The sequence below is a fragment of the Phragmites australis genome, chromosome 1, assembly GCF_958298935.1.
Source record: "Phragmites australis chromosome 1, lpPhrAust1.1, whole genome shotgun sequence".
NCBI lineage: Eukaryota > Viridiplantae > Streptophyta > Magnoliopsida > Poales > Poaceae > Phragmites > Phragmites australis.
Genome location: NC_084921.1, coordinates 9,255,730 through 9,271,434, shown reverse-complemented (window position 1 = coordinate 9,271,434; position 15,705 = coordinate 9,255,730). Strand labels below are relative to the sequence as shown.

The window sequence follows — 15,705 nt, the reverse complement described above, 5'->3', positions numbered from 1 at the left end:
GGTTAGTACACAATCTGTCAATCTCCTTCATAACACTCAAGGAGAGGAGGCTAGAGCTACAGCTGGTTCCAAAGCTTGTGCTACCAAATCCATGCAGTATACATGATAGATGAACATTTCAGATCTTAAATGCAAACAAATATCACCAAAACGTGGGTACTGACTCCATGTACAAACACAATTGGGTTGGATGCAAAAGCACTGGTGTGTTATGCGTTAAAATACAATTAAGGTTCATGAAAATCAGATGGAGCCTCCAAATACACTGCTATACATCTACACAGCATACCACATCATGATGTGGACCCTTTGCTGCTTGTAGTCATGAAAGATTCACCACAGCCACACTCCCCTTTGGAGTTCGGGTTTATGAACACAAACTCAGACCTGCAACAGGAGCGCTTATTACTTAACATATGTAGATGGAGGAGGAAGCATAGTTTCATGTAGGAACTGTACTTTAGTGGATCGTCGACATAGTCCATCTTGGTGCCGATAACATGCATCAGAGCTTTAGGGTCGATTAGTACTTTAACTCCCTTCTCTTCAACAAGCTCATCAAACTTCCCTTTTTCATCTGAAATTAGCAGTGATGGTTCTTGAGCAACAGCAGACAGTAGTAACCACAAGCAGAAAGTTAAATATTACAACACAATGCAACATGATTCAGTGTCCCCTTTAAAAAGCATGCTTGATTATAATTGGCCAAACTCAATACATGGGCTGATTTGTGTAGATAAAATCAAGGGACCGTGCCATACAGGTTACATGCCACCAGTCTCTACAAGAACTTGTCCAACAGCGATGTTATGCTTGGAAGCCAGAACTTTGCAAACATGAGCAAGTCTTTTCGTAGCACTGACTAACATTGACGCAACAGTGAAAAAGCATACCATGGGCAAGTATGACTGTAGAAACCATCCGATCAGATATTACGCAAAATAATTAAACATGCATACCAGTATGCCATGAACATGTTGACCTACATATCAACCAGATGGTAATAACAGCAGACTTGATAGTATGGTACTACTATATCACTGGACATCTTGGAGTCCGCTCCACAAGAACCACCATTTAGCAGCAATATATCAAATATGGAATTCTGCAGATTAGTTTACTGGGCAGTACCAGGTAGAAACATAACAATTGTTTTCCTAAAAAATCTTGCAATCGCAGAACATAAACCATGGATTATGGAATCATCACCCTTTTTTGTTTGGGTATTTTTAGATCATCACTTTTTGATTTGTTTTACTCCCTCCGAAACTTGTCCGCAGCAAGTACTGGATGTTCAAGTTGCAGTACATGATAGCTGACCACAGTGAAAATGATGAACAGGTACAGGAACAGCTGGCGAGATAAGAAGAAAGCAAAGCGTACCGGCGTAGTTGAGCGTGTAGGAGAGGCCGTTGCAGCCTCGCGCTTTGACGCCGAGCCGCAGGTAGGGCCGCTGCCTGAGGCTAAGGAGCTGCCGGATCCTGGACGCCGCGGCGTCCGTCAGAGTGAGGGCCTGCCTGCGGATGGCCCTGTCGGCCGCAGCCCTCAGCACGGACGACGACATGGCCTTCTTCGGGAGCCTCTCTCCTCTAGAAGCAACCTGCGCTGCAGAGTCCAAAATCCATGATAATAATGAGGAGAAGAGGATCCGTTCATTCCTGGATGAATCAAATCGGTTTGAAATGGAGATTCCGACAGAAAGGGGGGACTAAATTGAACTAGCGACGAATTTATCTGAGATAATAACATGGGAATCAATATCTTCAGGAGGCGAGAGGAGAAGAGGCGATGCGATGAGGAACGGGTCGATGGGGTGCTGATTTCCTTTCGAATCGAATCGATTCAATCGCAAGCGAAAGCGAAACTGGATCACGATTAGCTGCTCACCAGCAGATTTGGGTGGATGGACGGACGGACGGTGGCTGCCTCCCCGCCCGCCTGGATCTCCTCCTCGCGCCGCTGCTTCTTGGGTAGGGGTGGAGTGGATTTGGATGGGATTGGAGCCTCCCTCGTGGCGCGCCTAGCGGCGTCGTGTTCCTCCTCTTACCGAGACGTTGGGAGCCCGGATTGGAGGAGGCGTCTGGAACCGGAAACAAGACGGAAGCGGAAGTGATTTTTTATTTTTATATTTCGTAAATCAAAAAAATTGCAAAACTATAATTCTGTTTGAAAAAATTAATATATATATATATATCTGTAATTTTTCCAAATGAACGCCTAATTTATTTTTTATTTTTGAAATATAAAAAACCTTAAACGAAAGAGGAATGACTATTGACTTAGTTCTACTCGGTGTTCACAAAATCCTCCGTAACCGTTCAGTTATCGCTGTAACCTTTCGATTCGGTTCACACCGTATTCATAAATCGATCGGTTTTCGGTTAAGTTTAAACTAAAAATTAAAAAATTAATAAAATTCGATCGGTTTCTACCGAATTATTGTACAGTTATCGCGGTTTCACGGTAATCGTCGAGAGCCGACTTTCAGACATCAAACACATTTGTAAACCCTGATTACACTTCGTTTCGTTGGCCCACTGGGCTGGCCGCCCGAGATCTTGCTTTAGGCCCACTGGAGGCCCAGGGTCAGGCCCAATACGAGCATCACGTCGCCATCCATCCACTGGAATTTGGAATTTCCTTTTTTTTTTTCCATTTTGCTCTACTATTTTTTCTTCCTCAGCTTGTTTGTAATGGTATCCATTTTTTCTTATTGGTTTTACCCCCAAAGCATGGTGCACTACATTCTTTCACACTTGTCAACGAAACATTTTTTCTCGAGCTCCAGGTATCATGAGTAATCTCAGATCACACGTTGTCCAGTTCTTTTACTGACAACTGAAATCAAATAGTAGGAACAAGGGATGCTAAGCAGCAAGCCTGCCAAGAAAGACGAGCAATTTCTTAGGAAGATTTGGATCTGATTGGTAAAACTTCTACGGATCTAAATTCTCTAGAGAGAGTATTTTTTAAAAAAATAATTATTATTATATAGTTAAAAATGATCCTTTAGAATAAATTCTAGAAAAGAAATAATTCTGTGTAGAAAATAAATAAGAGAAAGCTATTTTTTCAGTTTTTAATATCTATTTTATTTTAAAAAATCACTCATACAGATTCTACTTGATAAGATAAAAACTGAATTCAATAAAACTCCTTCTAATTTCACTCAGAAAGCTGCTATAAAAACTCATTCAAACATACCAAAGTGGCTGGAGCACTCCAAAACAAGCACGATAGGAGTAGCACTCCATTTGATTGATTCAATCATTGGAGGAGTGGTTCCCTCGAACAAATTAATCAGTGTGCGTGACCTTTGCCATGCCACAAATTAAGAATGGCAAATCCAATGTAACAATGATGGCAACAATTGCAGCAACCAAGAATGGCCTCTTGTGAGCCTTAGGGTGAAGCTGCTGGTGATAGCCTGCTAGGTAGGTTCGTTTCAGTTCTTGAGGTCGGGGAGCAGGAGGCCCCTGGCGTTCATCTGCTTGTACATCCACTGCCAGTTCTCCGGCCTCACCTCCCCGCCCAGCGCCCGGACGACCGACCCGCCGCTGCACGCCCCCACCTTGCAGCACTCATCCAGCGGCAGCCCCTTCACCAGCCCGTACAGGAACCCGCTCGCGAACAGGTCGCCTGCTCCGGTGGCGTCCACCGCGTTGCTCTCCCCGATGGCCGGCACATGAACAACCTGCATTCCATTTGCCCTTCTGTTACAGACTTGTGGTATCATTACTCAACTACCGGATGAAAAGAATAATGCATCTGGCATTAACCAGTTGAAAAGAAGTAACGTTCTAAAATATATGCAGGTTAACATTTCCTCCTTCCAAATCGTGCTTATCGACTGAGAAATAGCAGTGTCATTCTTCGAAATAAAACTTTCGAAGTCGGAAGGGAACATTGTTGATTGGCCGTGTAATTTACGATCCATAGGGACTTGAACATCACCTGCTTGCCATGCTTTGCTATACAGCCCTTTGAAGCAAGGGTCACCACGGCCCATTTGCAGTACTTGCCCAAGAACGAGAGTGCCTCCTCCGGATCAGATGCCAGACCTCCCCTGCAGATACATGCAACAGATGAGCTATGGGCCTTTGAACTCCCATCTCAGAGATAAAGAGAGCAGTAACAGTAAGCAATTATCCGTTGGCAGTTTGACACTCAAACGATTGAATAAGCATTTGTTTTTGCTCTTTGAATTTACCACTCTTTTGTTATTTTCCGACTTAGATACAACAATATAAGATAATAGTGGAGACAATCACCCTATCAGCTCTCTAGCTTCATCCTCATTGGCGAAACAGAGGTCAATGTTGCCAGTCTCTAAAAGGTCAATAATTTGTGACCTATAGCTGCGAACCATCTGCATATAAACAAAATATAGCCAACCAGACTAAAATCAGACTGTGTATGCAAAGCTGGCCTCAAGTGTGCAATCACTTTAATAAAGCTGCATTCTGACCTCAAAACTGGCCAAATCTAATGATACTGAAAGGCCTTCCTGTTTAGCGATCCTAATAGCTTCAAGAATCTGTTCCATATTCTGTTGTGCATATCTAATAACAAGCCACTGCATTAAAATAAATAGCAAAGAAAATTCAGACTTAACAAATACATATGCTAGAATGTTCTTTCTGACAAGAATATATATATGAAGAAATCGAAAAGCACAAAAGAGGGGGAAAAAAATGAACCACCTTGGAGCCTTTGAAGTCCTCCTTTCTGAACTCATTGGCCTGTTACGTGGACAAATGATCTCATCAATCATAAGATTGTTAAGAGACAAGTAACCTATGTAACATTTAAGACTGTATCAAACAAAAGGATACCTGCATCTTGACTGCACTAGATAGGCATGGCCGCATGGTGCGATTGCCGCTTGCATCGACCAAGCATGCACACTATAATAGGGTATGCTTTTCAGCCTTATCCACTATGCAGTAAAATAAGGGCAAAAAAAGATAAATTCGGGCTTCATATGTTAGGCTACCTGAGCAGTGTGCCCTTTTTTGGCCCTTAATCTTGTGAGATCTACACCATTAAAGCTCATATTGTTGACAAACAAAAATCCCTGGTTGTCATCTCCACAAGCTCCAATTATTCCCGTTGATATCCCAAAACCCGCTGAGAGCCCACGAATTGTGTTAGCAACACTTCCACCGGCTATAGTAGTTATAGGAGAGAGATCATCACGGGAAGGAAGGATGTGGGCATTCACTTCAGTAAGAATATGATTCAGCTCCTCAATGGACACCTGTACATAAAACCCCGGTCAGATAAAATTCAGAACCTAACCAAATGACAAAAAGTCTGATGCCTGGTACTTTCCAGTATAGTTGTAAATCTTGATACTGCATAACCAATCAAGGCTCAAAGGAAAATAATTCATGATGCAAATGGGACCAAAAAACAATAATCGAACAGACTAGATGCATGATTCTTCAACCGCCAAAACAATAGCTAAGAGGAAGTGATAGGTATCAACTACCATACAATATATTTCCGCATTTCTTTGGTATCTTTGACTCCAAATTTCTTCCAAAGTTTCCATCGAAAAAAAAAACTTTTGATAGCATGAAATTATTCCTGCACATGTATGCATGTGTTTTCTCTTTGTTTACAAGCTAAAGCTAAATGTCTTCTTGCTGAGTTGTGCTGATGCGATGAGAAGGAAATTGATAAGTTTTCAGCATGTTCAACTGTAGAATCTCCAACTTTCTCAGTTCCTCAGCAAGAGAGAAGAGTGGATTTGATAGATAGAGGAAGCCATCTAACTGATTACGCATAATCTAAAAGATACAGATCCCAAATTTAACATTTTAAAATCTAACTGCGAATCTAACTGATATGAAATTACAATTTTTTCTATCAAAAAAATTTGTATTATAGAGAGATAAACATGCACTACTTCTTTCTTACACAAGAACTCGGCAGTGAGACCATAAAAGGTGCTGCCTAATTGGCTAAGTGTCTCGAGACATATAGAATTATCATGTTAAGATTTAAGACCATGCCAAGTACAACTTTTCTCCCTTGATGATAAATGGGGAACACACTTTTCAGTGATCAAATAGTATGACAACGACACAGTAAATATCGAATATCTGGCAATATGTTGAGCCTGCAACTACATATCTTTGCAATGAAAAGTCAAGAATGCCGGACGATAGTAACATAGCGTGGTGGTTTTCTTGTGTTGCAAACTTTTACCAACTCTGCAGCCCAATCAATTATTGACATTGTCAAGGACCAATCAGTTTGAGCAAAGTTGAGTCATACTTGACCGTTCCTGAAATGTGCAGTGCTGTGCATGCCAAACCATCAGGCAAGCCCTTTTACAGTGAAAGCAACACCAAATATAATCTAGATTAAAAAAAAAACACCAAATCTAATCAGTATAGCTGCAGCTAACCAAAGTACATGCAAAGCCAAATTTAGGAAATATCTGTCTGTAAGCCCCAAAAGTACTTGCTTTGAATTACTATGTTCTCCTTTATGAATTCAAGTACAGGAAGAGCGGGACCGTGTGGAACAAAAAGAATAGGTCGTTCGTCAAAGAAAATCCGGGAAAGATATAGCATAAATGAGTAGCAGGACATTTATTCATCAAAGGAAATAACCAAACAAATGTTCTCTCACAAAACCAAACCAGAATTGGCAGTACAAAACATTTCAAGAACACGGAGTACAATACAGTAAACGAAATCCCAAATGAAACCGGACAGTTACGTCTATAGCAGCGTTTCAGCAAAAAGATAAAAAAAATCGTTTGTTGATTAATTAAATAAGAGTTCCGTAACAAATGAGTGAATTAGAATATTGTAGAACAGGGGATCTAAATATCACATGGCCGGCCTGACAATCAGGAGAAGGAACATGGTCAGGGCGCAATTGGAGCTAAATTCTGCACAAATACAAGAACCTATCTTTCGAACGACCACATGATGGTAACCGCTACACCAAAAAAAAACTCAAAGAAAAGGAAAGAACTTAAACTGTAAGGAATTTCTCACGAAGAACAAAAGAAGAAGAAAGGACTGGCAAGTGGCAATCGACACTGCCTGAGCGGTTACTGGTTCCATCGAGCGAGCCATTGGTAGGTAGAATTGGGCGAGTGCGGGTGGAGCAAGGGAACGAGGTTGTGTTGTGTGCGCAGGGAGGGAGGGAGGGAACGAGGGAGAAGTCTGGAGTACCTGCTGCGAGCCGCCGCGGTCGCCGGGGATACGTTCGAGGAGGGACCAGTCGATGCGCGCGACGTGGTCGATCAGCGCAGACAGCTGCAGCCCCAAAACCGCCGGCGCCGCGTCCCTGCTGGCCCGGAGGGAGGAGGGAGGCTGCTGCTGCGGCTGCTCTGCCTCCGCGCCCATATGGTCCTTGGGATTGGCCGCCTGGCTCTCCCTCTCCCTCCCTCCGGCCTCCGCTGCCCCTGTCCTCGAGCGGAGGACGAAAAAGTCGTCGTCGCCGGCAGACGGCTGCGTTGGAAGCAGATATGGATTGCAAGGGAAGGAGTGGTTCTTCTCCGCCTTTTTATACACAAAAGGGCAGGTGGGATTTTTAATTTTTGATACTTTTTTAAAGCTTTTTCTACGTATAGATCTACGGGAACAATGTAAAAAAAAATAGGTTTTTTATGGTGCTATGATATTTGACCAGACGCCGTGATTGAATAGCGCGATACGGTGATAATTATCAATATGATAGTTATCATGTATGATTTTTCAAATTTAAAATAGAAGATCACTAAGTATATTACCATGTTATTCAACCACGTCGCCAAATGGTATGACGGCATATAAAAAGGTTTACTTTTAAATATTATTTTTTAAGGTCTATTTATAAAATATGTTTTAAAAAATATCAAAATGTAAAAATTCCACCAAGAACGACGTATGTGTATTCTTTCGCACTCCTCGTCGCCACCCTTGCATGAATCCTGATGCATCATATGTGTATTATTTTCTGAAAGGATTTAATAGCCCTAGAGCGGGTAAATAGGACTCTAATTAAACTTTAAAATAATTATCTATTTCTAAAACAAGAAATAGCCTTAGCCTACAAGAAGAAAATGTAACTACTTGAGCAATCATACTAGATCATAGAGAACAAATATGCAAGCATATAATTTAAAAGTAAATTACGGAATTGAAACTTGCATATAAGTAGATGCTAGAAGTAAATTGCGGAATAAAAAGAGAGTAGGGAAAGAGGACACCAATTTTTTCCTGAGATATCGAAGAATTAGTACTCTCTTATAATCCTCGTTGGAGCATCCACACAAGGATATTGCTCCCCTTGAGTCACCAAGACTCAAGTGCTCACTAGTGATTGTCACTTCTCCATCCGGATTAACGGACATCAAACCAAGTACAAGCTCTTCCCGAGACTCCCATAAGAACTCCAAGAGCTCATCGAGAACATCTCCAATCATCACGACCAACTAGGTATTGCCAACCATTAAGTGTAACAAGCTAACTGGTTCACTTGATCCCTATCAAACCTAAACAATAACTAGATGCACACTCGTTAGTCTTGAAAATGTCCCTTCTGTTAAATACTCTGATGCACATATTTACCATCACCGAACAATCACTGAGGTCATTCAGCTTCTGCTCATAACAGAAATAAGATCCGATGAGTACAAGTCTTTCAGCACCGGATAATCTGGTATGAACAAAAACTCTGAGAGTTATCCAATTCAATCGACTTTGAGCATTAACTTCTTCACTTCTCACCCATTGGCTTCTTTGAGATACTTAGTGCTAGATTTTCGAATGTGTGTATCCAACTAAGTCTAGACTTAACTAGTTAAAGCTACAACACTTAACCTCCTTTATAGTACGATAAAAAAATAGAAAGAAATTTATATCTACTCTAAGTATACTTCACCACTTATAACACTTAGAACTAAAAGATCTTTAATTTTGATTCAAATGCCCTTTAATCGTTTAATAGAAACTCATGAGTGATAAAAAAAACTCATACAATCATTGTGAACTAAGTTTTTTATTTTTCTTAAAACATACATGTTAGCTATAATAATACAATTATCATTAATTACCAAAACATTTATCACTTAACTAAGAATGTAGGTGGTATATTGTCTCTGCTAGGCCCTTCTTGTTTCTCGATTTTCCCACGAGCCCTCCGTTTGTTTCAAGACACCTATGGGAAGTCAGGATTTTTTTCGAGATTGCAGCGGCAAACAAATCATTCCGTGTGTAATTTCCGTATTATAGATAATTATTTCGTGTGTAATTTCCGTACTCTAAATAATTATTTCATGTGGAATTTCTGTATTCTAAATGAGGGCATTTATCTATGTATCTACATGCTTGAGGATTTTTCTTTTTACTATTTCCCACGGTCAAGAAGTGACAATTTTTGGGGAGTCGTTTTGACCACTGCTCGTTTGGCATAGGGCTGAGCGGTCCTAGGTGTCCACCTCTTCTTGTGTACCCATAGAACAAAAATCCAGCCGGATCAACGGTTAAACCCAAATAAACCGGGACCGGCGTTTCCACTGGCTGATACAGTTAAAAGATCGGTCATGCAATTGAACCAGGATGAGCCGGTGGAAACCAGCACTCGTTGGACTGGTTTTGCAGGAAATTGAGAAGAATATTATGCATCTTGGGAATCAAGGGAAACCTACAACCTCTACTCCACTGGCTATCAACCAATTAGGTTTGATACTTGTGCGTCTCACCGCGAAGTAAATTTATTTCGGTGATAGATGAGGTATCCGTCAATAATAAGATGTCTATAGTAACTTTGTCAATATTTAATCTCCGTATCTCTAGTGTTCGGTAGGTATTGTGCAAATACGTGTGTATGGTGGTATAAGTATCTACATGTGTCTACAAGTTATAGTGGTGTTTCTAAAAATCAATTATTTATTATTTTGTTTCAACCGGCGGTTGCACCAATGAGTTGATGGTCCAACCAACAAACCATTGAACCAGTGTGCTCGCCGATTCGATCACCGGTCCCTTTTTTTTGTTCTATGCGTGAACCCAGAGCTCTTGCATACTTTTAAAATACTTTGACAATAAAATTTTAATAACACATACTATGAAAAAATAAAAAATATAACATTATAAAAAATATTCAACATTAAATGTTCCTGACTATTTTCCTAGGGTAGTTAATAGAATGCAATGGCCAATTTTCCACTGCAAAAAATATTTAAGGAAAACCATTATTTAAAAATAACACGGCAAAGGAACATTACCTCGCATAGTGTCATCTCAGACGGATCGAAAACCCTCATCTCATATGATTTCTGAGCCATTAGAGTAATTGTGTCACTGATAATAGCCGATCATCTCAGGCATGTAAAAAGTCGTTTGAGATAAGTCTGATCTCAGAAGGTGTTAAGTTGGAACCATCAGAAATAAATAAAAAAAAATCAAACCGTCAGTGATACTTGGTTCCAGAGCTTGAAAACAGACCAAAAAAAAAAGTTAAACTAGCCAAGAAACAGAAAAGGGAAATTATGCAATAGCCAGGTCGCCCGAGCATCGCCCCAATTTTTTCTCACCATTTTCGCAAGTGCATCACCAAACCTTATGCTGGTGACACAACCCTCTTACCAACTCAGCCAGCATGTGTTTCATGCTAAGGTTCCAGGATATATTCTTTTTAACCAGTTAGTAATACATTCACATGGCGCCAAAATTTAAACACAAGAAAGATTTTAGATCATACATGCATTTAGAAATTTAAACACGAGACTTAACTGCAAAAACAGAAGAGAATTTAAACACAACAATACTTTAAGTAGATAGTAGATATGAGGCATGTAGGTGCATGTTTAAACACAACAATGCTTAGAAGAGAATTTAAATCATACATTCACTTAGCAATTTAAATTCAGTCACTTAAAAATTTAAATCATGCATTCCATTTAACCTTGCACGTGCATTTGATCATTTACGTATTTCAACGAGGGCACCGTCGATGCTCATTCAGAATCTCAAATGCGTTTGAAATATGGGAATGTATTTCTTTCAAATTTACCTTTGCTTGTACCTTTTGATGTGTTTAAATTTTATTTCGCAATTCAAATTCATTATTATCTTAATTCATAAACGCATATGGAAGAGAGTTCAAAGTAAATACAAGGAAATTAATTTAGGCTAAGTTAACTGATCTTTTAATTAATTTACATAAAAGAAAGATCGGTACAAAATGAGATCCGAATTTAAAAAAAAAACATCCAAATTTCATCAAAGGTTGCTAAATCCGAATTAATTTGCTAAAATTCATATTAGCGTTGTCATGCATGCCATCACCTATGATGTGACCCTGCCCATCATGTATGCAACCATACAAGAAAATAAATTTCATGTGAGTTATTTTTTGTTGCATGATTTTATAGGAACTCAAGAACATGGTGTTGCTATAGAATAATTGATATGGAACATACAACCTCAAAATACGGGCCCATAGGTCATGCCACTTCCTTGGCCACCACCCTCGCTTGCCAACTCTTTGTCATCACTGGTTTTTAGACTCGTGTTTTGTTTAGTTTTTCTCCTCACGAAACAATTTTGTCGTAGAACTAACGTCAGCAGACCTATTGTTGTGATTCAATGCTCATGTTATTGTGTTTCTCATCGCTCAACATGACTAGGTCGACTTATTGGAGTCTGGAACAATTTATCCAAGTGAGAATATTTTTATTCAGCAATTTTAGTTGCTTTTATCGTGTTCTTGCTTTTTTCTTCGATTACAATGCAGGAATTGTTCTTCGCAAGAAGGTCAGCTGGGGCGTGCATTGGTTGACGGCAACATGTTGTGTGGTGAAGTGATTGTAGAGATTTGGTCACCCTGATCAGAAGCCGGATCAGCGGCATTAACCAACAAATCGATTATCGGAAGATCGGGACCAATCCTCACATCAAGCTAGGTACTAGCTATCCTACAATACACTCTAGCCTAACGACCTCTTCACTAGTGAGGCATCATCGTTGTCATTGCTGCTAGCCTCCTCGTTTTCGTCAGACCTCGACAGTGGTGAAGCGCCCTTGAGCTAGTACCAGTCCTCCTCCTCCTTGAAGGAGAGCTCGTTGCACTCCTCTTCTCTATAGAGCAGCTCCACCTCCTCCTCCTCAGACATGGGCTGGCTCATCAGGGACAAGTCCACAAAGGGAAGAGGAGACACTGGAAGGGTTGTGGATTGGGTGGCGCAAGAGCGGCCATGGCACAATGGGAGAGGGAATGTGGTGGAGACGGCGGTGGAGATGGGTAATGTTGGCAGAGAGGAATGGGTTTTTTGGGGGGGCAATGCTAGCCGACCTTAACAGTGGAAGGAGGTGAAAGGGTGGACCCTGGCACGAAAGACGAAGATCATTTATTATCGAATGTTGGGAAGTGAGAACCATGTAAGGTAAGCTTGACCCTTAGTATCCTCCACGTTTTCAGAGTATTTCAAATAATTCTAGTGTGGAGCTGTATGAGAAATTTATCCCAGACAACTCTATGTAGGACTGTCTAAGAGAAATTTATCTCAGATGGCTCCAACCATATAACTTATCTCAAACTACTCCTAATGTGGACCTTTGAGATAGTTTATCTCACACAGTTTCAAAGAAACTGTTAGAGATAAGACATCTTATATAATTATTTTGGTTGTAGTGGGATCGACTCATGGTGGAGTGTGGAGTCTTAGGACTAGGATTTCACCTACTGAGGCCCAAATCGTGATGCCCACCTATTCACACAAATACAAGTGCATTAGTGTTAGTAACATATATGCATGTACATACAAACCTGTTCAAATGGCCCTGTTAGGCTGGTTCGGCATGGGCTCGGCTAGGCATGGCCCGACAGGCTCGGAATGATTAACATGTTGTGCCATGCCGACCTGCATGCCGGAGGCGCGGTCCATGGCATGGCACGTGAGCGACCGTGCTAAACCGGGTCGACCTGGGCACATTTGCAGCACAGTCGGCGGGGTGGGGCGGGGCGTGGCAGGGTGACAACGCGGGGGCAGGCGGGGCATAGCTGGGTTAGGTCATGCCGGCACGGCATACCGTGGCCTTGGTCTAGGCACTACCGGTGACTAGAGCCGTGTCGTGTATGAGTCGTGCCTACAGTAGCGGGCTTCGAGCCGGCCCAGTAGACATAGCCAAGTTGGTCAGCACTATGTACATGTAGTGATTATGTGACTTCCTAGCCATGCGATAGGACGCGTGGTGTGAGTGTGGTATGTGTATAGTGGTACATACGTGTGTACGTCTTCCTTGTAAGTTGTAACAAAAGAAATATATAGGCAACAGAAAAACTTCATTATGTCACATAATATTTTATTTGAAAACTCAAATTCGTGTGTGTTTAATTAGAAACTTAGCTGAACTAGCAAGAGTGGAGGGAGGGGGAGGTGCAATAGGAATGAGCTAGCAAGTTGGACATCTTGGATCCCAAAAGATTCCTCATATCATGGTCATGGATTATCTCTCATACACTTTCGCATAAACATAGGGTGGACCTTCATCATGCATGCTAGTAATACCTTGTTAGAATAATCGAGTACTCCCACTAATTGCCGTTCTTTAGACTAGTGGTGGATAATCAGTCTGTCGAAGAAACCTTTTTCTTTTGTCGTCTGTTTTCCCCTCTCTTTTTTTAATCGATCGCGGCAGCACAAAGACCTCGATCTGATGGCTGCGCTGCAATTGAGTCACTGAACATTAAAAAGCACAAGAGAACAAAAGGTGCCGGCGGAAATGAGAAAGAAAAGGAGATAGCACTACATCCTCAGAAAAAGTAGACGCGAGCACTCGTGAACTTTCTCAGTTATCGTCCCGGTGTTTCGTGGGAATTTCAGAGGAATATATTAATGAAGCGTTAGCGTGCGTGCGTCGATCTGTTAGAACCATCAGCGCTGCTGGCTGCATCGACCATTGACCTGCGTCAGACGTGGAGTGAATATCAGCTAGCATCCATCAGGATTCAGGCAGCGTGTTATCAGGGGGGAAATCCTCGGCAGCTTCCAGTTGTGGCAGTTGAGGACCAGCAAAGATTAGATGAGGAGGATGAGGAAGAAGGAGAAAAAATAAAGAAGTGGAGGTGGAGGTGGATGTGGATGAGGAAAAGGAAAAAGAGAGAGCCCCTGCCCACCACCGGGTGTGCGTCTGCCACTGCTGAGGACGGATCGGCAAGTCAGGTTTAGACAGGCCAAGTTTGCATCAGGTACAAGTACTCCTATTTTGTTGGTTGGTTTATTTTGCATGCGTACCAATACGTTGGCAGTGAAGGACAAATCAATCTCAGTCACAAGAACGAACTGTACCATGGAGAGTTGGAGACGCACTATTACCCTGGTCGTGTAAGATAGAGGCAGATACTCGAGGGGCCATTTAAAAAGGTGGAAATCCCGTTGAACTCTTGCTGGATTTGTACTGAAGCCCGTAAAATTCATGCAATTTTTTTCTATATTTCAAACAGAACACGAGAGTGTGGAAACGAAAGCGCAATTCGAAAGCGTGCACAGCAAGCTAGACTTACCTCAATTCCTCCCTGGGACCGGGTTACTGAACCAAAACCATTTTGATCCAAACGACGAATCACTCCCTTCGCCTTTTCGAGTGAAAATCACACCCTCAACTTGTGCAGGTGTATAGAATTTTTTTATATTATTATGTTATACATAAATTTCAAAAATAATATATAAATTATGAAAATTGTAAAAATAATATATATTCGTGTCCTGGTCCCGCGAGAAAGGAAATTTTTGAGTCTCGGGGACGTGAATAATTAATTTTCGCGTCCTTGAAAAATGAAAACACCTATAAAATTCCCACATGTGCACAGTAAGCAAAATTTTGCGATTTGGTGCCGCGAAAAATGGATTGCCGCGGCTTGAGGGCTTGAGAAATGCATTGTCGCGGCCTGGGCGCTCGAAAACTACTGACATGTAAGTAGTCACGGCCTGGGGCAGCGATAACCGAACACGTGGCAGGTTTTCGCATCTTAGGGGCATGAAAACTATCAGCCTTATCTCGGTCGCACGGCCCCTCCTCCCCCGCGGTGTGATTTGCGAGTTCGGCCAAGCGCTTAGTTTAAGAGAGCGAGAGGAAAAAAGCGATGAAGAAGAAGGAGAGGCGAAAGGAGAGGAAAAGAAAGGAGAGAGAGGGAGGAGGAGGAAGGAGGAGGGGAGGAAGAGGAGAGGAAAAGGAAGGAGGAGAATGACAAAAGGAAATAAGGTAAAAAAAATTATGTATTTTTGTTAGTATTATTTTTTGTTACAATTAGATATTTGGTAGTTATAGATATTGGTAGAAATAATTAATGAGTATGAAAATAAATTATAGATTTAATAATCTTTTTGTAGATGTAGAATTTAATTTAAAGTATGTGGTAGTTGTAGATGTCTGTATAAATATTTAATATTAGGTTATAATTATTAGACAGATGCAATATAAATGAGTCGGAAAATGAAATATAGATTGTGTAATGTTATCAAAGGTGTACAATTTAATTTGAGGTATTTGGTAGTTGTAGATGTCCATATAAGTAATAAAAATTAGGTGGTAATTATTATATGTATGCAATATTGACATTAGGATATACGAGTAGGGAAATTAATTATAGATTTAGTGGTGGTATCATAGATGTGCGATTTAATTTGAAGTATTTGTTGTATGTTATACATATTAGATAGATGTAACAAATAATTTTATTTGAGATACTTGT

At 41.0% G+C, this 15,705-nt stretch overlaps 2 protein-coding genes across 3 annotated transcripts; both read right to left on the bottom strand.

The window, feature by feature from the left end:
- Nucleotides 1-103: 103 nt before the first annotated feature.
- LOC133908535 (iron-sulfur assembly protein IscA-like 1, mitochondrial) lies at nt 104-2,108 on the bottom strand. 2 transcript variants are annotated; one of them, XM_062350614.1, is made up of 4 exons: nt 1,888-2,108; nt 1,384-1,600; nt 460-577; nt 104-387 (listed from the first exon to the last, which is right to left on the bottom strand). In XM_062350614.1, exons 2-4 carry the CDS (start codon nt 1,562-1,564, stop codon nt 294-296), a joined length of 393 nt encoding a protein of 130 aa, XP_062206598.1. In that variant the 5' UTR covers nt 1,565-1,600; nt 1,888-2,108; the 3' UTR covers nt 104-293. The 2 variants fall into 2 exon arrangements, with proteins under 2 accessions (XP_062206598.1, XP_062206590.1); XM_062350606.1 differs by having other exon boundaries at nt 1,384-1,605; nt 1,888-2,106.
- A 1,122-nt stretch (nt 2,109-3,230) lies between these two features.
- On the bottom strand, nt 3,231-7,516 carry LOC133908516 (uncharacterized). The gene is made up of 8 exons (XM_062350585.1): nt 7,200-7,516; nt 4,997-5,260; nt 4,836-4,907; nt 4,704-4,742; nt 4,469-4,576; nt 4,272-4,369; nt 3,955-4,066; nt 3,231-3,694 (listed from the first exon to the last, which is right to left on the bottom strand). The coding sequence occupies exons 1-8, from the start codon at nt 7,371-7,373 to the stop codon at nt 3,446-3,448; spliced, it is 1,116 nt and encodes a 371-aa protein (XP_062206569.1). The 5' UTR covers nt 7,374-7,516; the 3' UTR covers nt 3,231-3,445.
- Between the last annotated feature and the right edge of the window lie 8,189 nt (nt 7,517-15,705).

Coding starts and splice junctions, on each gene's coding strand:
- LOC133908535 (XM_062350614.1), bottom strand. CDS start 1,564: ATGTCGTCGTCCGTGCTGAGGGCTGCGGCCGACAGGGCCATCCGCAGG. Junction 578..1,383: donor CTACACGCTCAACTACGCCG/GTACGCTTTGCT, acceptor TGCTAATTTCAG/ATGAAAAAGGGAAGTTTGAT. Junction 388..459: donor TATGTCGACGATCCACTAAA/GTACAGTTCCTA, acceptor CTCCTGTTGCAG/GTCTGAGTTTGTGTTCATAA.
- LOC133908516 (XM_062350585.1), bottom strand. CDS start 7,373: ATGGGCGCGGAGGCAGAGCAGCCGCAGCAGCAGCCTCCCTCCTCCCTC. Junction 4,908..4,996: donor AAAAAGGGCACACTGCTCAG/GTAGCCTAACAT, acceptor ACCCTATTATAG/TGTGCATGCTTGGTCGATGC. Junction 4,067..4,271: donor GAAGCTAGAGAGCTGATAGG/GTGATTGTCTCC, acceptor ATGTATCTGCAG/GGGAGGTCTGGCATCTGATC.